At 45.6% G+C, this 21,430-nt stretch overlaps 1 protein-coding gene across 1 annotated transcript; it reads left to right on the forward strand.

The window, feature by feature from the left end:
* The first annotated feature begins 948 nt into the window (after nucleotides 1-948).
* Nucleotides 949-20,803, forward strand: LOC118788953 (ras-related protein Rap-2a). The gene is made up of 2 exons (XM_036545177.1): nucleotides 949-2,050; nucleotides 18,404-20,803. The coding sequence occupies exons 1-2, from the start codon at nucleotides 1,737-1,739 to the stop codon at nucleotides 18,639-18,641; spliced, it is 552 nt and encodes a 183-aa protein (XP_036401070.1). The 5' UTR covers nucleotides 949-1,736; the 3' UTR covers nucleotides 18,642-20,803.
* The last annotated feature ends 627 nt before the right edge of the window (nucleotides 20,804-21,430 follow it).

The raw sequence follows: 21,430 nt of genomic DNA on the forward strand, positions 1-21,430 counted from the left end.
TGAAATATTTTCACCTGTCCAGCCTGTGCTTGCTTCAGGAAGTAATTCCAAGCACACACAATCACAACAAATGTTTTCACATTTCGGCATATACCATCATGATTTTGGATGCTGTTCCCCTTGACACATTAAATCATTTGATGTTCCTGTGACTGACACACCTGCAATTTGGGCATCAACTATTTGACCTCTCTGAAAATCTCTTAGTTCTCTCATGTTGCTTTAGAAGCTCATATGATTCAGTTTAAAATGTCTTTTGTAACAGAAACATCTCAGTAATTAGTATTGACATTAATATGACATGCGTGTGTGGACTCCTTTCTAGTTGCAATTTAGCTTCTTCAAAATACAAGTCCTTTTTCATTGGTGTTTCCATTATTTTGTCTATTCCCTGCATATATACAAACACACACCACATGAAGCTCTTCCACACAACACCTGGCAGGATGTAAAAGGTTATGTCAGGACACTGTCGTACCAAATTGTATTCTGTCATTTGCTATTGTTAAAGAGGGCTGAGAGCAACCGAGTGTGTCCAAAGCAAGATGAAAGACTTACGTGTGAGGCAAGAATTGATAACGTGAAACACCTGGACTGTTCTGAACTCATCAGATTGTCACAAACAATGAACACAAGTGTGTATATTTTTGGCCTCTGATTGCAAGTGGAGATAAACACAAACTACGTTCCTACACCCTTTCTCAGTACTGAACATAGGGCGTCCTCGCTGCACTTCTATTTCAGGTACAGCGCCGACGCAGCTGTTCGTGTTACCATAGCAACAGCATCCGGCGCATTTTTCGCCTCCTGGAAACACATCCCCGAGCTTCGGCTGCCATTGGCTGCATGCTCCAAAGATGTCACCACTGCAGCCATCGAATCCCGGGAATAAGCACATCGACGGAAATCCAACCCACTGAGTTTACACTAGTCTGGTTTATGTGAGGGGAACAGAACCGTGGGCGAGGTTTGTGGTGAATGGAGCCGGCCATTGGACTCTGTGTACATCCGTCATGTGGGGAAAGACCCCGCTTTCTCCTTGGTACGGAAGCCGAGAGGAGGCTGGTTGGTTACGCGGCCGTGGGTCTCCACCCGAGAGTATGGCGGCCGGGAATGTATTGGTGAGAGAGTGAGGCACGGAGAGAGGAGAGAGAGAGGATGGAAAAGAGACGCAGAGACCGGACTTGTTTTGATTAACTTTTAAAAAACGTTTTCTTTAACCAGACTTGCTCAACTAAGGCAAAGAACCTTTGCAGAAACGCTTTCCGTGTCTCTCCCGTTTTTTTCCTCTCCCAGGAGCGTTCTCACTGGAGCAAGTTTTGTTTTCATCATGCTGTAAAGCTAGCAAGCTAGAATGGTGAGAGAGGCGAACGAGAAAGCACAAGTTAATTATTACAAAGCTTTTTGTTTTGCATTTGTGCATATTTGGCATTTGCAATCGTCTAACTAGCAAATACTCACCAGTGTCTGTTCTGCCTGGGGGAATTTTCTGCAATGAAGCCAATTTTCAGGCGGCGACTCTTTGTGCTCTGGTTGTTTAGCTGTTTCTTATAGCTAAACAGAGATGGCTTGCTAGCTGGCAATATTTATTTCTTTCTGCTGTCAGGGAAATGGAACACATGTAGGCTGCTGACTGGCAGTGTTTAGCAGAGGGTTATTTTATTTCGTTTCAATGTCGACCTAAGAGTGGTAGTTGGCATTCGCTGTTCACTTGCATTAATTTAGGGTAGCCAGCTATGCGCGAATATAAAGTCGTGGTTCTCGGGAGCGGCGGGGTCGGAAAGTCCGCTCTCACGGTACAGTTTGTGACTGGGACCTTTATAGAGAAGTATGACCCCACGATCGAGGATTTTTACCGCAAGGAAATCGAGGTGGATTCTTCGCCCTCGGTACTGGAGATCCTCGATACGGCTGGCACTGAGCAGTTCGCGTCCATGAGGGACCTCTACATCAAAAACGGCCAGGGATTCATATTGGTCTACAGCCTTGTCAACCAGCAGAGCTTCCAGGACATCAAGCCTATGAGGGATCAGATCATAAGAGTGAAAAGGTAAAGGAAATGATGAAGCGAGGTACAAAATCAAAGCAAAGTTGTGTTTTTGTTTTCTTATTCAGTGTTGTCGTATTATTTTCATTAACGTTTTGTGGAATGGTCACCTCTGTAATGGTACAGTAATCGAGTGCTGCTTTAAAGAGTACTAGAACAAGAACTGAGAAATTCCCAGTAATGTTTAAAAGAGTAAATGCAAAGGACGCAAATCAATCATTACAAAGTAACCAATAATGTGTTGCTTGTGAGGTGGTTGCCTGGTAAGCATTTTTAATCATTTTCTGTATTGTCTATTGTGTGCAAGGAATGTTAAAATTCCTAAGGTTGTGTCTGAGACTAGTTCACTCGTAGCCTGTTTTGCAGAGGCGTATGGTAGTTTATTGTATTCCACCCTGATGCCCTGTAGACCAGCGCTTTGCCTTGGAATGTAACTTAGTGTATCATAGAAAATGCCAGCATTTATGAAAAATAGCAAAGTATGAACTATGGACTGATATGTACTTCTGTTACTTGACACAGTGGTGAAAGATTGTTCCCAGTTATGTTACACAGGATGTTCACTGCTCACATTATGTTGCTAAATGCATTTAATTTTGATCTATTGTACTCTGAGGATACATATTTTACAGAACCCAAGAATCCCAAGCAGATGACCTTTAGACATCACCAGAGCCATTCACAGCCTCTCTTAAATTGTTCTCAGAGTCTACTGTTTTTTATGATGACTTTCTGACTTTATATGTATTTTTTTTATTTTTTATTCATTTTTTCTGTTGCATCCATCTTTACAGGACAGGCTTTGGTGATGGACGTTGAAAGCATGATGCCAGTACTGCCAATTTTAGACTAAACCATGTCTGATTTACTAGTCTGAACATGGAAGAGGAAACCAATTTCATTTTCAATCGGACATGTTTTCCAAAAGCTGCCTTTGGAACAGTCAGAGCAGGAACAAATCAAGCAACTACTCCTTAATGAAGCTGAAGCACTTAATAGAATCTTGCATTGGAGGTGAAACATTTGTTTTGGCACACTCACTAGGGCAAACTGTTTTTATCTAATATTGGAATGTATTGGGTGTGGAGTTACTACATGCCATTCCATATTTATTTTCAGTGGAACTGTATGTCATTTGTAGCTATTCTAAATCACTGTTTGTAAATAAGTGGGTCTGGGGGTAACACAGTTCACAGAACGTAGTGGGTGCTACCTCCTGAACCCCCATACTGACTCAACCACTCTGCTGCTGAGACTATTATTTCCCCAAAACTGCAGTTATTCAATTAGAGTCTGTGATAGTGAAATTTTAGAAACATGAATTCCTGTAGAGAAACAGTACATTTTTAATGCAAAGAGGAGCGCAAGCTGTTAAGAACCAAATAGCACCAAAAGGCTTCAGCTGCAGGGGGTTCCATTAATAGGCATGGTTTGGGGAATGCCAGTCACATGAGGGATCACAGACTTTAAATCTGCATAGGGGTTCACTGAAACGGGTTTGCATGGTGTGAAGTCAGCACACTTTTTGCCAGGAGGGCGTCCAAGTTTCTTGAAAACTTTGCACATGTCAAGGTCCACAATCTTCTACAGCTTTCTCATAAAATGTAGCACCATACATTTTGACTGTTTTTTAATTATTTTAGGCCTTATGACTTAAAGTACCATAACTTATCATTTTTAGCATCACTGACCTAAAGAATTGAATTCCTTTCTTCCATTGAATCCTGAATCCATGATATTTCCAAAAGGCCTGGCATTGTCATGCATTTTAGATCCACCAGTTTATCTGGTGCTATTGTGGTTTACTTATTCATATTCACACCAAAAATCAGGGCATTCGGCTGTTAAAGCTGTTTCTCACATTTTATCTGAGATATTTAGGTGAATGTATTCTCCTCAAAGATTTCACCACCCAGAGAACTGTGAAAATACAAGCCAGGATGTTGGAGGGAAGTGTACCAAGGCAGTACGTTTCGTACACCAAGTAGGTGCTGTGTTTGTGCATTTTGCTAGAGGGATGGTGAAGTCCTATCCAGGGGAGTCTACAGTAGGGACTCAGCGCATTATCAGGACTACCCTTTTGTAATTGATAGCTGAGAAATTTTCAGTTCAACAACAACAACCTTTATTTAATGTTTCACATTTTATAACCAAGGTTTTCACAAAGCACTGTACAGAGGTTTAAGAGAGGTACAGAGGTTTTGGAGGGAATCCAAAAACAAGAAAATCCATGTGCCAGTCTAGGAAAAACTGAAAATTTTTATTTCTTTGACCCATAGCAATGAGGCAATTGAGCAAAACTCCTGCAAAGTATTTCTATGCAGAAATAAATACTACACACATACTCTGAAGCCCCACCCACCACAGGTCACTACTTATATTCTACTAGAGCCAGTAGGTAAAAGGAGAGTGTTGTAGTTCATGGCAGATGGCTTTCTTGGATTCACTTCACAGTTCCGAAGCTTGTGTGATATACCGCAGAAATGGCCATTGATTTTATTGGGTGAAATTTGTACTTTTCCTCATCCTAGCCTGCAAGGTAAGAGTGAGTGTTAAACAATCCTAAAAGTTGACACTTGACAGCATTGCCATAGAACAGCTCTAGTACGTGTGGGGGCAAATAGCTTCAGGGTCAAAGGTGGACAGGAAAAGCAATTAACTTGAGTGTGTGGATGTCAGAGCAAACAAAATACATATTTATACACATTTCGTAGGAAGCGGTTTCGCCAAAGCCTTGCTCCAAACACTGCTCACTGCTGGCTGGCACACACATCTGCAGCACAAGATGCTGACATTTGCTCACTCACCAAAACCTAATGGGGGCTGAGATGTGTTTGAAGCCACAGGAACATCAGGATCCCATTAGAGCATAATAACATAAAGCCACATCGGACATTCGGTCATCAGATCACAGGAGGGGATTTAAGAACGTGTATTCCAGGGAGTCACAGTGCAGGAGCAAATCAATTGTCAGTCCTGCAGTACCCTTCTCAGAGTTAGAAAAAGCTACTAACGTTGCATAATTAATTTCTTCCGACACGTGATTCTTCTCACCATCTGTTTGGATGCTTAAATCATTTAATGAATTGACACGCTGTTCATTCAACTCCAGGAAAATTGGAAAGTTTTTCACACGGCGCTGGTGCTGCATGCAATGATGGGATCGCTGCTGCGCCCCCCCCCCCCGCCCCCCCGTCTGTCTCCCACAGGGGGTTCGTCTCCTCTCCGTACGTCTGAGCTAAAGCGAAGCCCGCACCCTGCCCGTGCCAGGGCGTGATGGCATCGCTGGCGCGTGTCACCGTCCCTACGCGCCGCTGACTGTCAGGCTGGCACTCTCAGAGGGACCTTTTCAATGGGAGACAAAAACAGAGCAATGCCGGCAGTGGGGAGCGCGTCCTTGTCGTCTCTGTTCCTTTCCGCGCGGGACCGTGGCACTCTTTTGTCATGTGCCACGTTGCCGACAGTCGGTGCCCCCGGGCGCGATCGGACTTGAGCCAGCTCATGTCGTGTGTGTTAGATCGGCTCGATAGCGGGGTTCCCAGGAAAGCTTATCAATGGAGAAACAGCCTGTGTGAACACTTTACTTAGCAGCTGTTGTTTGGATCGGTGATGTTTGTGTTGGCGGCCATGTTATGCCCTGATGTTATGCTTAGCAATCACCATTTTCATTTTGCATTTGTTACTGATGTTAGTCAGTTCTATGACCAGTTAGTCTGCCTGGTCTGTTATAATCATACAAAGTGTCTCATGTGGGGTTAAAACAGCCCATGAGTCTGATGTCTTATTTGCTGCTGCACGCTTGTATGCTTTTCCACTTTTCAGCTTGTAATGTAGCTGTATTTGCAATTAACAAGTTCAATTTCAGGTTAACTACGCAGGGACAAAGAAGCTTGATAAAGTTAAAATGTTTGTCTTTAAAATTGTTGGCTCTGTGATTCTGGTGCTCTTTTTAAGCCTGTTTCTCAAATTAGCAAATGTTTCCTGGTGCACTAGGCGCCCTTTTTACTGGTTAGAGGTACTGAAGCTTTGTGCAGATGGAGAACTCCTGACGCTGCAGAAGTGGACTCTGGCCAGTGTGAAACTCTTCAGATCATGAACTCCAAACCATGGCATTCTGTGCGATCACTGACCTCAGGTCTGTGGAGACTGGTCATTCCTTAATTCCCACATAACTACTCAGAGAAACCTCTCCTCACTTTGCTGCAATGCTTTGGTCACTTAACCTCCAGTTGACAAAAAACTCATGGGTTTGGCTGCAAGCCCTTCTTCCCAACAGAAAATGCTTCCTCCATATTTTAATTTGTCTGTGGGTTTCTGAAAGGACTGGTGATTTTTTGTTTCCCTACAGTGGTAATGTTGAATACCCTGAACAGTTTATCATATATTTTGTCTTGTATCTTCTTTTATTTCTTGGTTTGTTCAGATTTACTCTGAAGCTCTGTTTTCAGTGTACCTGGTGCACATTATATCTGCAGTAAAGAAGATCTGGGGTGAATCAGAGCGCTGAACAGAGCCTTGAAACCTCAGAAAGTCACAATTTACACACTCTGATGGTCCATCAGAAAGGAAAGGAGGGGAAAAGGTTAAATTCCAGACACAGGCGTATGCGTTAAATCTGATTGGCTGAGAGAGCAGTGTTCTCTCATTTCTCATGGACGCTGTGGCTCACATTCCCCAACAAAAGTTGGTCACGTGCCAGTAATGGTCAGGGTCTCGGCTGAAGTGACCCTATTGCTTTCAGGACTCGACATCCCTCTAAAATAACTTCAGACTGCAAAGTAAACATGGCTTTTTCCACTGGCGCGTTTCAGCAATGGGAGTGCAGTCCTTATCTTTCAGTGCACGTCGCTCTCTGAAATTCACAGAATTTTCCTTTTGAATGGCAGTGCCATCTAATATTTATATTGATGGCATGCAGTTTAACCTTTAGGACTTACCTATTTCACCGCAAGAGAATGTTTTGTAGATCAGCTTCTGTTTCATAAGCAGGGGATTAGACGTGCCGAGTGAACGTTTACAAATGACTTCCCCATTCGTTTCTACTCTGCTTGTAACTTTGACAAAGCCGTTATGAAGTCCTTTAAAAAAAAAAACAAGAGTCTGGAAAATGTCATGTCAGGTCAGCATGAGGTTTGCGTTTGCCGTAACTTATGAAGGGAGGGGGAAATAATTGATGTAGCATGTGCATACAGTCTAAGCTGCGAAACTGCAGTAAAACTGGACCCGTGCCTCCTCGTGAAAGGTGAGTAAGGAGATAGGTATGGGAGCCGGGCGGCAGAGCGAGCCCCCCGATTGGTCGGGGCAGACCTCGGCGGCCGGACGGCCCTCGCTTGCACCAGGTGTCGGCCAGATGTTTGGCTCCGGGGCGCGTCGCATGCCCAGGGGGTCCACTCTTACAGCCGGGCCTCGTTCCCACAAGGCCTCGGTGCGTGCGCCACCTGGCAACGCCGGGGAAGCCGGTCGTCTGCTCCGCACTACACCCATTGCTCACCTCACCAAAGAAAACACACCGCTACCGGCGCTGCTTCTGATTAACCGCAGGGTGCAATTCAATCTGCCAGGCTGGTCCTTAGGAATTAAATCGCCTGTGTCTTATCGGCTGTAATGTGACCGTTTCTGTAGCGTGGCGGTTCGTTGAACATTGTGCGCGACAGTAGGTTTTGTAAGACCAGCGGTGAACGCATGAAAAATTCCACATTAGCGCAACTCCAAGATTGCTAACGTGTGTCCTATAGATGAGTTGAGCCTGTGTGCTTTTGTTCCTCTGAGGACTCCAAATATTGCTATTGTGCCAGACGGCTTATACCATGAATGATTTGTTGTAGTGAACATACAGATCTGCATTCGCCATTGTGTGCTGTACAGTATGAATCTTGGCCGCTTATTCTAAACTGTCAGGTTCTGACCTGAATCATACTCTCATTGCACAGAATGCCATTGGAAGTGGGCTAGCAGGGCAGACAGTTTATTTCTGGGGTAGGTGGGGGGGGGTGATAAAGGCAAACATGGCATGGCATCACACAAAAAACACAATCTCCTAAAAATCAGCCGTGTGGCGTCTCGGCACAGAGCAAAGCCTGACGCTGAGGGACGTCCGAGAGAAAACCAGCAGCTTGTTTTCTCTGAAGAGGCCCGGGCAGGTCGGTCCCGGCAGGTCAGCGCGTATCTGAGGGGAGCGGTGCTCTCTCCCGCTCGGGGATGAGTCTGTGGATCTGTCACCGCCGCCACTCCCTCGCTGGCCCCTCGCTCCGGCACGGCGACGCTGTCCTCCGTGGCCGGTCTGGGTCAGGGGGGCCCGAGCGCGTGTCACACTCTTTCAGCGCGCTGTCACCGCGCGTCAGCCTCTCGCCCGGGTGTCAGTGCCGGTTATTAATGGTGGCAGGGGGCAGGCCACAAGCTGCCACCACAAGCTGGGGATTTGTCGGCCCTCTTTTTCAGGGACGGTTTGCGATCCACAGGTGATGCCTCTGGACAGGTGACACGATGCACCGCGTTCAGAGCTTAGATGTGTGCCCCTTTGTGGGTGTGAGTAAGTCAGTCTTGACCGTGGTTTGGGTCTTGGTGAGTCTCTCTGGCATTTACTTTTAACCACTTTGTAGAAGCTAAGTTAAACGTTAACCTCAATGGTAGGAGAAGCTGTTTGTCTTCATATTGCAGACCTTTTTGCTGTGAATGCCTGTGTGTGCATAAAATACTGATACTTTTCCTCCCTTATCTGTCTGTTGTAAGGGGAACAATAAGACAGTGATGCCGACCTTGGGCCTTGGCGTCAGAAACACTAATCACGTTACCCAAATGCGAAAGGCTTGATGGTCAGCTGCGAAGGCCAACCGATTGCGTTGTGACATTGTGGCATGTGACATACAGTGTTGCCGTGGATGACATCCTGATAAATGCACCAGTGTTTCTGTGTAGGTGACAGTGACAGGCTTTTACATAAAGTGCTGGAATCTGCCAGCCCTGCGTTCCCAGGGTGCTCTGGGAGAAGCGCACGTAGGAGGTGTCTGTTATTCCGCTTCCATTACTGGGTGTGCTTTCGCGGCAGAGGTGGCTCTCCCTCGCAGCGCCGTCCAGATTAAGAAGTTTTTCATTTATAGTCGTCACCCACAGGACTGCATTATGGAGGAGATGGTACTTCAAAAAAAGCAGGGTTTCTATGACAGAGCGAAGACCGCACCTCTCACTTTCTTCTGTCAGGCATTGGTTTCCATCGCCCGCAATTCAAACACAATTACCCCGATAGCGAGACTTGTATGAGTGAAAAAAAACGGTCTGAATGTAGACTGAAAACAGGAAATCCATTATTGTCATCAAAATATGTAGTGGTCACAAGAGGACTTTCTGTGACACAAGCTTTGGTTGCTGACCGTGTGTTGCATCTGCATTAATGAAAAGATGTCTCAAAACCAAATCACTCTGGAGTTTTTGGTTTTGTCATTAAGAGAACAAATATCTGTTTCTTTTTTTTTAACTCTCTTCAGCTAACCAAGGTTTTTTGAATGCTTCCTTTTTGCTTCATCTGAAAAAGTATTTAGTTAATTGCTTTTTTCCCCCATGTTGTCAAGGCCACCCAGTGTGAATTTATGTCCCAAAAATCAACCCTGCAGAGCCAGCTTTTCTCCGCATCTCAGGGGACTGTTAACTTGTCTGCTTTCCCAAGCTCTCTATCAGCACGACAGGAAGTCATTGAAGGGGTGCAGGACAGGGCAGGAGCAAAACCATGTTGCAGAAAGAGTGTGCAGAGCTATAATTAGTATGAATGGCACGACTGTGTAGCAGTCTAGAATGGAGTTTAATGTTTGTGGAGAATGTGTTTGCAGTCATTTGGCAGTTTGCAGTGAAATGTTTGGGAGTTGGAGAGTGCCTGTTCAATTGTCAAAACAGCAGCAGAACACTTTGCAGATGTAGCAAGATTCTTATTGTTATTGAATGTTCTTACATCGCTGTTCATTACCCAGTGCTGTGCATGTACTTTCTGTGTGTGAATATCTGTTGGCTTATTTGGTACAAGCAACCTACATGGTCAAAAAACAAGTGGGTATTGATTATTACACAATAGCAAACATTAAGCGATAGTCTGCTTACCCGAAAGGAAATGCACTTCCTGACTGAGGAGTGTGATCCAAGCTACTGCCCCAATGGGAAGGGTGAGCCAATGCTGAAGACACTTCCTGTCGTAGAGCGGCCTGTAACTCTAAGGGAAGCCAAGCGCAGAGAGATCTGCCGTGCCACCTTCAGCACTGTGACTGGGGCCCGCTCCTTCTTTAGACTTTGTTTAGTATACCAAACATCTCTTGTGAAACAGGCCCCGGTGTCAGGTCCGGGGGGAGCTGAGGCAACAGAACATGTTGTGGAAGGAAGAGCGACATTTGGATTGAGCTTGTCAGCATATGCACAACAGCAGATACAGCACGCAGAGATAAGTGATAGTGTGTGGCAGATAGAGATAAGTGATGCGGTGTGGGCAGGTGCCATTGTGTTCTAAGCAACAGGTTCAGCGGACAGGGTTCTATTGCGGCCAATGAGCGGGCACGTGCCATGATCTGCCTGGAGGTCCGTTGGTGCCCTTTCACCTCGAGGGAGCTCAGGTGAGGGTGTCGTTATCCGTCAGAGCGGGGCGGATTTTGGAGGGCTCTCTGTTGTGTGCATTGGGGGTGTCAGAGGAGACACGGAGATCACTGGAGGAGCGTACGAGACTGACTGACATGCCAAACTCTGCCTGGCAGATGCTATTTTTAAAACCCCCTACAAATTAGAGCGCTACTCTAATCTTAGCTGCTCTTTCTCCGTCCCCTCTCCCCAACCTCGCTGTAATCTGTGCAAGCGGAGCTTTGCTTGTCTGCATTTCACTCACAGCACTTCGCAGGCATCTCAAAAAGCGGCCCTAAATTCAGCAGATGGGGCGAATTCGCTTCACATCAGTCAGCGTTGCCTTCGCCGCTCCGCCTCGATGTTTAAAGGCCTAATATCCCGGCGTTTTCACAAGAGGCGGCTCCTTGCAAGAAAGGAAAGGCTGATGATGTTTTCTGGTTCAGTGCAGGGTTGATTTTCACTGTGCTCAGAGCACTGAATCACCGCAGCCTCTGCATCATCTGAACATCACATAATGATTAAGTTCAAATAAAAACCTCTCTCCTCTGTCACATCTGTTTATGTGGCTGTAAATTTTCACAAGGAGGACAGATGTAGACTTTCCTTTTGTGTATTCTAGTCCTGGCCTGTTGACTGTGCTGCTTTCTTTTTGGTGTCATGTGAATAACATGCATGCATTCTGCCATGTTTGTTCCTAGGATTTATCAGTAGTTTTCTCAGAGATTTTCCCTGTAACCCGTATTGGGAATGTGCTCACATCCTTGCATTGACCTGTGTTGCAGAAGAGGTGCAGTGTTAGCATTAAGGTCCCCGTCCCCACAAGTGCTTCACAGGCAGAGAGCTGGATCAGGGAAACAGGAAACAGGAAAAAACGAGGTGGCTTCCTGGGGTTGCCTTGAGTGAGTAAAAGAAATCAAAGGGGATTGTTTAGGAGATGGAGCAGTCTCCCCGTCTGTTTTTATCATCCAGTCTTTATATTAACCCTGGGACCGTGCATCCTGGCCCGTTTCGAGACGAACCGGCGGGGCCAGCAGGACTGAGGCAGCCATTTGGTCGACGCTGCAGACGTCTTCTGAATGGGCAGCTCGCAGTGAAATCTGTTTCTTGCCGGAGGATTTTTGGAGCACGTCCTGCCTCTCGCTCCTGAATCAGCCGAAATCGCTCTGTCTGCGGCGCGTCCGGTCTCCGCTGCGCGTGACCCGGTCTTCACCGCGGCCGGGGTCACACGGTGCAGCCCTCGCTGTAATTAACCCCTTGGGGGAGGGAAAGCCTTTGGTCTGTTGACTGAGGTCGGCTGCAGTCAAAGACAAATGAAAATAAATACACGATGCACAGTAGCTGTTATCCAAATGAAATCAAGAATACAGCAATACAAAACGTCCAATAGCATCTTTGAATGTCTTTACTATCTGAGATCTGCTGTACAGAACCAAATCTAATTTAAAAATATCAGTTTGCGCTGTATGTCATAACTACAGTAAGTGCAAGCACAGATGCTCCTTATTGAAAAGGGTGCTCTCTGATTTCCCCCTCTGGCTAAGATAGCGTAGTACACCTTGGATAAGACATGATTTCTTAAGCAAGGCAGACATGCTCCAACGAAGGGCTCCAGCACCCTCATCCACAGTCCAGAGGCAAAGCCTACTGAGGAGTTTCAGATAAAACGAATGGCTCAGTGACCCTCATATCTCCCTGTCCTTCCTCTCTATCTGTGGTTGCATCATGCATTATACATAGGACGTGTCTGGGAGAGAGTTGCTGGATATTTGTAGGGAAAGCGCTCCAGCCAAGATCGTATGTGTGGGGGCATGCTTCAAGGACTAGACCAGGGAGCGGCTCAGCACCGCTGGCTCCGCTGTAGTGTGTAAGGAGAGGAGGACTACAGGGCTTCGAATCCATTGAGAAGATGAAGTTGAGCTTCCTCTGGCTTCTGTAGCTGTCCGAGCTCCTCTCTCTTTCCCTGTTGCTGTTACTGTGGAGTCTCGAGTCCTCCGCCCCCCTCCATCAGCATTCACAGCGATCAACTCGCGGCCGGGCGGCTTGGCTCCGGTTACCGCGGCAGCCGTCCTCACGCACCCCCGTGGAATTACAGGTTTCCCCCTCTGTGATTACGCCTATATTTAGAGCCGCTCCTCCGCTGGCACCAGATGACACGTTCTGTGTGGCACACGCCCCCCCACCCTCCACACACACACAGACTCACACAGACTCACACACACACACACACACTTTCACACTTCATAAATCCAGCAGGCCCAAAGTGGACCTGCTCCGTGTGTCAGCCCGGCCAGGGCAGGAAGCCGGCCACCGTGTCAGTGATGTATGGGCAGTGGTCATGACAGCACTGCCCTGGCCACAGGAAGTGCCACAGTCAGTGCTGAAATATTGGGAGCCGCTCAGCAGTGACATTGCGGCTGTGAAATATACGTCTGGACTTATGGGCAAATGAATGGACCATATTTCAATATCGCGTGCGCTGACAGGATAAACAATGTCATCCATCTTTGACCTCTGTGTGCCTTCTAGAGTTTTCCTAACATCCATCTTGCTTGTGTTGTTTAGTTCTCCGGTTCATTTGAATTAGTGAGACATGACGTGTTGATGGTGATTGATTGTTTTGGTGTTAGGAAGGAAACCTGTTGACCATGCCAGCAGCCACAGTGAAAAGAGGTCAGAAGCTGCGCCCTGTCCAGACAGCGGTGTTCCTTTAAAGTGCGGAGGAGAACAGCGGCCGAGACGCGGGTTCGCTGAAGGAGCTGAACCAGAGAGCTTGGCACGGTCCCTGGAGCAGAGAGCTGTAATCTACACCAGCCTCTCTTTTACACGCCCACGCACATACACAGCCACTACACCAGTCTCCTCTATGCTAAGCGGGCACGCGCGCACACGCACACACAGACACACACACACACACACAGTCTCTCTCTCTCTCTCTCTCTATTCCCTTCCCAGATCCCTTGGCTCCAGGTACCTCGGAGCACGCCTTTACACGCATGACTGGGCTGGTGGCACAGCCTCTCATCTGATCTTTTGTAGCAGCATGTAAACACAGTGCGGTCACAGCACTGCCACAGAGGTGGTCGGGGAGGGGAAGGGGGAGGTTGTACTGACAGGCTTTGCAGCACCACCGCCAACCCCAAGAATAGAGCAGATTGGGTGGGGACTGTTATGGCTTCCCAGAATGCACTGTGACTGGGGCATGCCACATGGGGATGGTTTGAGTGGCAGGGACAGGCCTTTTTTGCTGTTCAGAGGCACTGCTGTAAATACGTTTGTAGCACAGTAAACTGGGACTCTCTAATAGTGAAACTGCCTAAAAGTGTCTAAAATAGCAGGCCTGTGTTATGTTGTCAGGGTGTCAGTAGTATGGTCTCGGTTGGGGGGGCACCCATTGATGAATGTGGTTTCTGTGCATGAGAGTGTTCTGTGCATGTTTCATAGATGAGATCTATTGGAGACTTTCAGAAATTGCTGTTATCGTTCTGCGAAATGCAAAATCTAGGCATCTGGTTTAGTGTCTGGCAAACGACAGCCAATTAAATTTTAGATATGCAAAGTGGGTGAGATGGAGGGAACTGGGTACGTGCGCAGAAGTACTTTGGTGTTCAAGTTTACAGCCAGTGGAAAAGGGCATGAAACCTGAGTCCTGAGCTATACGGTTGAAAGGCCCCTTTGAACATGGTCTGCTCCCTGTGTGGAGTGTGTGTTCAGAAGTAGACCTGCAACAACATGGTCTCTCTTTGGCAAGCACGCTCAACAGGACACATTAAACTAAAGCCGTTCCTGGGGTCGGCATTTGCACACTTCATTGCTTCTCTTTTAATGCTCATGTTTTATGTGGTCAGTATGTTTGCTCTGTTGTTTTTCACTGTTCAGAGAGTGACTGAAGTTGAAACATAGACGCCAGCTCACTGAAGAATGACTCAGATGGGAGATTGTTACGCTTGATATTTTGGAGCAGGATCACTTTGGTGTAAAGTTAACCTGCCTCTCTGAGTATTTTCGTTGTTACAATCAATTCTCATTTTGTTTCCTTTTCACCATTTTGAATGTGCTTGCGGGATTTGCTTGTGAGGGGAAGGTGCGAAGTTTTTGCATCCATATTTTCATGTTTGCATTACTAAAAGAATCCAGTGCGTGGTGTTTTTTTTCATATGTGTTTGGGAGCTGTGATTAGTAATTAAGCTGCCTTTATGTAACCATTGTCCAGCCCAGGTGTGTGCCTGTGGAGTCAGGTGTCATAGTGGACACCCACTTCACTCCTCTTCATGTGATCAAGGAATCTGAAGGCCACTCTGCAAACTCATGATAGGCTTGTCTAGGCCCTGACACAAGTATTCCTCAGGAATGCCTCGTACTCGTTCTGCGCTCTGCAGTTATTGGGCTGCTGGGACAAACCCTATGCAGGGCAGTGAAGCTTGTACCCTGTCACTCCATCTGATTGGGCCACAGGTTGCAGACACTTTCCAAGGTTCACTTGCAGGAGATTGATACAGGTCTAATACAACGGATTGATACAACGATGATAGAGGATAGAGGTGCCCAACGTGCTGGAGATTGATGTAGGTTTGATAGTTTATAGAGTAGTACAACGTGCATGAGATTAATACAGGTGAGACAGAGGATAGAGATATTTATGTGCTGTGCGCCTGCTTTCCCTCTGTCTGGTTTGATTTTGCCATTTAACTGCTGTAAAAATGGAACACCCGGCTATGTTGTATCACATGGCTAGCTTTTTGCTTTGGCCTCAGCCATTTCTGAACATCTCTTAAATGCTTCATTTCTTAAATCTCGTCAACAAGCCAGTTCTGATTGTCCTCAGAATTTCCTGTGGTACCAACCTTTCACAGACAAAAAAATCTTTGCCTGTCTTTATATAAAATGGAAATTGAAATGAACACTGCATAGATACACATGCACTGACTGCAGTGACATTAACAAAAGCATCGAGCCGAGTTCCAAGCCTGTTTGTCTGAGGTCTGTTGAGTCTATTGCAGTTTTCTCGCACGTATCAGAAGCCTGCTGTTTCAGTCCCTGAGGTTTTCCTGAATGTTTAAACTGAATGAGGAGGGCAGAGATGAGAGTTCATTCTGGATGTGCAAGAGCAGATCAAAGCAAACAACTCATTTCTAGTAGAGCTGAGCTTATTTGGCAAATGACTAAGCACTGTAACTTCGACGTCGACGATTCCCAAATTCTCAAATTCCTGACCTTTGCTTTGAACTGATGTCTCATACTATCTCATCTTGTGTATCTTACACCTCAGTGACTTAAAACTGTATTTTTCTTTTATTTCGATGAATGATTTATTTGGATGAATATTTCATACTAGGGGGAAAAAAATATACTTTGAAAAGTATAGTTCTGGCTGGTGTCCCAGTGTCTAATCCTCCCACATATGCAGTGCAGCTGGCCTTCACAGCGTTGTATAAGGAAGCCATTTTTCCAGCTGTCCATCATCGAAAAGTCTGTCAAAATTGAACGTGAATGTGAAACAATGTGAAAAGTCTCACCCTGTCTGGTGTGTTAGCACCTCACAATGGGTATCAAGTTTCAAGCTAATCATTTCAAAATCGAGCACAGCTGTTCTATACCGTCAAGGCCTGGCGTCCACACGGATGACAGTAATACTCGGCCATGCTGCGCGGTCGTGTTTCCCCGGTGTCAGCAACTTCATTTCGGGCCTTTCGGTGCTGTCTTTAACTTAGCGAGGTCCCCCGAGGCAGAGGCATTAAAGTCAGCGCGTCAGATGAGTAATTGTGACCTCAGCGCAGCTGATATGGAAGTGATGTTTTCCCCGCTCTCTCTGTCTGGCTGCTATGGCTCCGGGCCCCCCCACCCCTCCGATGACTCAGCAGGTCTGAGAAGCTCCTGATCCGGTGGAATCTGGGCCAGCCTCTAATGGCTTTATTGACCGAAATATTCCAAAAAGCATCTCATTTTGTAAGAAATCCTGACCAGTCATTTCTTTTCGGACATCAAATACATCATGAAGTAATTCATCAGCGAGAGAGTTACAACTGCTGTGTATGTTACATTTAATCCCAAAAAACGCTAAAATAGACTGTGCCAATTACATTAAGACCTGAAACTGTGAAATCAGGTGTGGGAGTCTCTGATGTGGATTCCAGATTCCAAACCCTGGCTTTTGTCCGACTGCAGCAGCACATACATAGTGTGTGTATGTGTATTTATAGTGAATAATTTTTTTCCATCTTTTTTTGATTTGTTTATTTTCAAACCTAAAGTGCGTGGAAGAACCCTTTTTCGCAAGATGAAGGGTAATTAGTGAAAAGTCTCGGCTGTAACTGTCACTTTAGCAAGAAGTCGCGCGGATCCACACCTACCAGAGGCGCCCTGCGCGAACACAGTGCAGTTCAGAGCACACAGGATCCTGCAGCGCCGCTGTCTCCCAGAGGACCGCCACGCGTGATGACCCACTTCCTGCCCCGCTCCTCCTCCGCTCCGCTCCAGTCATCGGCGGTGGTGACAGCTGTGGGACAGAGGCCGCAAAGGGCGTCTGCATCAGCACACTGGCCCTCCGGAGCGGGAGCGCCCGCACAGAGTTCTGCATTTGCATTGTCGCAGACACCACGTCCCGTACACCGCGTTTAATTATTCATCGGCGCGTTTCTTGATTGTCTTTTTTGATTTTCATTGGCGTGATCTGCGGTGGCTGAGATGTGTTTGCTTTATGCAGGTTTGTCAGTTGTAAGTAATGAAAAGAGCTGAGTTCAGCTGAGGCAGTGAAGTTGTTCTCTCACTTGAGGGGGGATTGGCTGAAGGTAGAAGTGCTGGTTTCTGTACCTGTCTGGGTCTGACAGGACCCGAGGGCACTTGCTGGAAACCCCACAGGTTAGGAGCCAGCACATCAAGAGCACATGCAGTACCAGTCAGAGTTTAGACACATCTGATTAAGAGAATGGGAAATACGCATTCAAAGACATTTTAATCTAAAGACTTATGTTTAGATGGTTGAAATATAAATAATGTAGTTGATGCCTATGTATGAATTTATTTTCAAAAAATAATTTTGGCTACCTTGAAGATTATAAAATACAAGATAGTTTTGATTTTTTTAACACTTTTTTGGTCACTGTATAAGTCCATTTCATAATTTTGATGTCTTTAGAATGTTTGGCAATCTGTTGTAGATCTATAACAATCTATTGTTCTAAGATATGGAAAATAGTAAAAAATAAAACAAAACCATTCTGGGAAGAGGTGTGTCCAAACTTTTGACTGGTGCTGGTGCTAAATGACAGCCTTCATCTGCACTGTTACTGTAAGGGGAGCGTCAGCATTGCTGTGTGCTTAAACCTGTGAATGGCAGAACTGGCTCTGGAAAGGAAAGAAAGGTTTCATGGTGTGGTGGTGAATTTTGATAGCCTGGTGGTTAGACAGAGACAGAGCTCTTCCTTCACAGAACCTGAAGCATCTCAATGTGTGGGGACTATGGGAAGATTATGCTTGGCCTGGCAATGCTCAGATTTACAGTCACGTTACTGTTATAGTCTCACTCTCTTAAAAGCCCCTGCAGTAGTAATGTATGAAAACAAAACCCAGGGAGAACGTTTGGTTGGACCTAATAAGCATTGATTTTTCTCATGTTTTCTGGTACTGCTCCACACATTTCCAAGGCTTGCACAGGCTAGGATTGGAAAGAGCATGGTCTCCTGACTGAGCTTTAGTGAGCTATGCAGTGCGTAAAGGTGTCCCCGCTGACGGTTGTGTATGGCATGTGTGTGTGTGTGTCGTTGTCAGGTACGAGAAGGTGCCGGTGATCCTGGTGGGGAACAAGGTGGACCTGGAGAGCGAGAGGGAGGTGTCGTCGGGGGAGGGCCAGGCGCTGGCCGAGGAGTGGGGCTGCCCCTTCATGGAGACCTCGGCCAAGAGCAAAACCATGGTGGACGAACTGTTCGCTGAGATCGTGCGGCAGATGGACTACGCCGCCCAGCCGGACAAAGACGACCCCTGCTGCTCCTCCTGCAATATACAATAGCCACAAAGCCGAGCGACAGGCGGGGAAGTCGGCAAACGGGAAATCACACACAGAAGGGGCACAAACACGCTCGAAATCGAAAGAAAAAAAAAATTAAAGAAAACCAAATGTCGAACCTGTAATGGTTAGCCCAAATAAATCCACTGATCCGTATAACCAGTCCTGAGCCGTACTTCAGATCGGTAATTGTGTTGATAAATAACCATGAGCAATCCAGAGAAACGGGCAGAGAATTGCCTGGCTGGATGAGAAGTGCACTCGCCTTATGTGTTCCTGTTTTCAGCTCCTTCACGCGTTCATTTCGGGGAGTGGTTGGGGAAAATTGTGGCAATCAGCTTGAGATGTCAAAGAACAGGTTATTGCTTTGTTGTTCTGCAGTTTGACTTGGTTTTTATTTCTTTTTAAATTGCTTTTATTTTTTTTTTTCCTTTTGTTCATTTGACCCAGTTTCTCTCATGGCAGCCAGCATGAGCATATTTCCTCTGAAGATACCCTGACAGAGCAGCAGATATGTACCGCACAGCCCTGAGGAGAAGAGATTATCCCCTGATCCACTTGTTTTAAACATTGATGAGTAATTGATTTGTGTACCAGGTTTCTCCGAACTAGAAAGGAGAAGCCAAGGGGATTTTTTTCTTGTTCTGAAGGAGCCAAAGAGGCAGTAGAAAAAATATCTTTCTTCCCCTGTTTTCTTTGTTCAGAGGAATGGGGGGTCTCAACTGAATCCTTATGACAATGTGGTGTTATCAGCTCTCTTTTTTGGACTTCTATACAAACACAGTGCATGAAGTACTATAGTAGGGTTTTTTCCCTACATAACCCGTAAAAACAACAGTGTCAGGTAGCTTTGATTGAGGACAGAATCTTACAGCCACAGTTTTAATCCTGTTAATCTAGGAAAGTGTTGTTCAGTATTTCAGTGTCTCTGGGTGCAGCCAGAGACTTGAGACAAGTTGCCATTTTCCAAGAATGGGGTCTGACCTTACAGCAGGTTCTTTATAATGTATGGTCTGATTGATTATGAGGACAACAGGGGGTTAATCCTACTCAAAGCATTGTCCAATCACGTCACAAGGTCTCATTACTTCCCTCTTCCTCTTTGTTTTCACAATACTCTAATTGATTGTATTGATAGTTCTGGTAGTGGTGAAAACCATAATAAAAACGAAACCTAGCTGCAAATATGTGTAAATATTTTATATGGAAGGTGTGAGCTCTACAGACTACACTGATTCAGAAGTGGAATTGTCAACTATATGCATGGCTAGTTAAAGGTCATTGTTTGCAGTGGTTTTAGGCAAATCGAGGTGTGCGAACAGAACACACATCCTGAACCAGACCTCAGGAATTGGACACTGTTTGAACTGTACATCTGTGTTGCCATGTGAAAAAGACCTACCTTTGTTACCATTGTCATTGATAGTTTTATATTTTTTACGTGAGACGTTTAATCGTCGCCTGAATGGTGACATGGTTATGTTTGACGCCCGGACAGTAAAAATGTCTGCATTACTTCAGTTCAACATAGGTCTTTCGTGAAGTGATAAGATTACTTCAAGGTATTTTCTCATCCCACTTTTTTTGGGGAAAGGACTAAAGAAATGTTTCAGAAATCAAAGAAACTGAAAAACCGTGTTGTATTTGATTCTTTCCTGAGCCATTTGATAATGCTGAGCAGCACAGTGAACACACAGCAATTTCTAACAGTGCTAACAGGAGCCCGGCCTTTGGTCCCCCTGGCAAGCGAAAACGGCTTTGACTTCAGGCAGCTTGTCACTGTCTGCTTTTCATTCATCCTGGATTTATTTTTTTATTTGTTTTTGCTTCATAAACACTGTTCTGTTCTTGGAGAAACTGCACTTCAGGGGAAGATTACAAAGCAATTTTGAGTTGGGACCAAAAAAACGCACTCCTCCGCATCTGGACACAGCTCCCTGGGTGTAACCCAAAATTCAGTGCAAAAGTTCAGCAACATTTGTTTTCTCCTTTGGATAATTAATGTTGCACTTTGTATGACTTCAAAATGTTTGACACCAAGAGGGGGGAAAAATTAATTACACATCCCCCACACAAGGACAACTTGTTGTGGTGTCTGAAGATGTGGTTATGATGATGATGATGATGGTGATGATGATGATAACAATAACAATAATAAAAAAGTACGAGTGAAATGTAGTGTTGTGTTTTTTTTCACCTAGGGTGATATTTGCCTTTTAGTTTTGGAATGAAGTCACTGCATGAGTTTGGTGAGAGATACAGAGTGTATGGGATATCTGAGGATGGATTAATGCTTTACTTTGATTCTTGCCTATTGTTTAATCTCTGACTGTATGATCACTTTTCAGAGAGGACAGTTTTTGTTCCATAATTAGAAATGTTGGTCTCCAAGACTTCTTATCCATGAATCACACATTACTACTAAGAGCTGGATAGAGTTCTGAGAAATATATGATGTATTTTTAAATGTCCTCTTGTCAACAGGCTGGTGGGTGTGATTCAGGAGGACTTCAGGTAGGCCCATTTCATACCTTTGTATAAACGACAGTATGTGTGGTTGGAATGTTCTGTTTGCAGTCATCCGTCACTGTCTGTGTGGAATTGTACCACTGATCCAGAACCCATACCTTGGTGATCTTGCAGAAAAATAACCTCTTCTTCCTCAGATGATGGAGCTGTGGAGATGTTTGGGCTAAGTTAGGATGTGTGTTGGTTCTATACATTATGCATTTTTATGCGATGGACCCCCTTTATACCAGCTCACTGCACTTCATCTGTTCTTTCATGATCCT

Source organism: Megalops cyprinoides, chromosome 14, assembly GCF_013368585.1.
Source record: "Megalops cyprinoides isolate fMegCyp1 chromosome 14, fMegCyp1.pri, whole genome shotgun sequence".
NCBI classification, from domain to species: domain Eukaryota; kingdom Metazoa; phylum Chordata; class Actinopteri; order Elopiformes; family Megalopidae; genus Megalops; species Megalops cyprinoides.

Excerpts from the sequence above, each read along its gene's own strand:
- LOC118788953 (XM_036545177.1), top strand. The coding sequence starts at position 1,737 with ATGCGCGAATATAAAGTCGTGGTTCTCGGGAGCGGCGGGGTCGGAAAG. Across the intron at positions 2,051-18,403 it reads CAGATCATAAGAGTGAAAAG|GTACGAGAAGGTGCCGGTGA; the intron begins GTAAAGGAAATG and ends TGTCGTTGTCAG.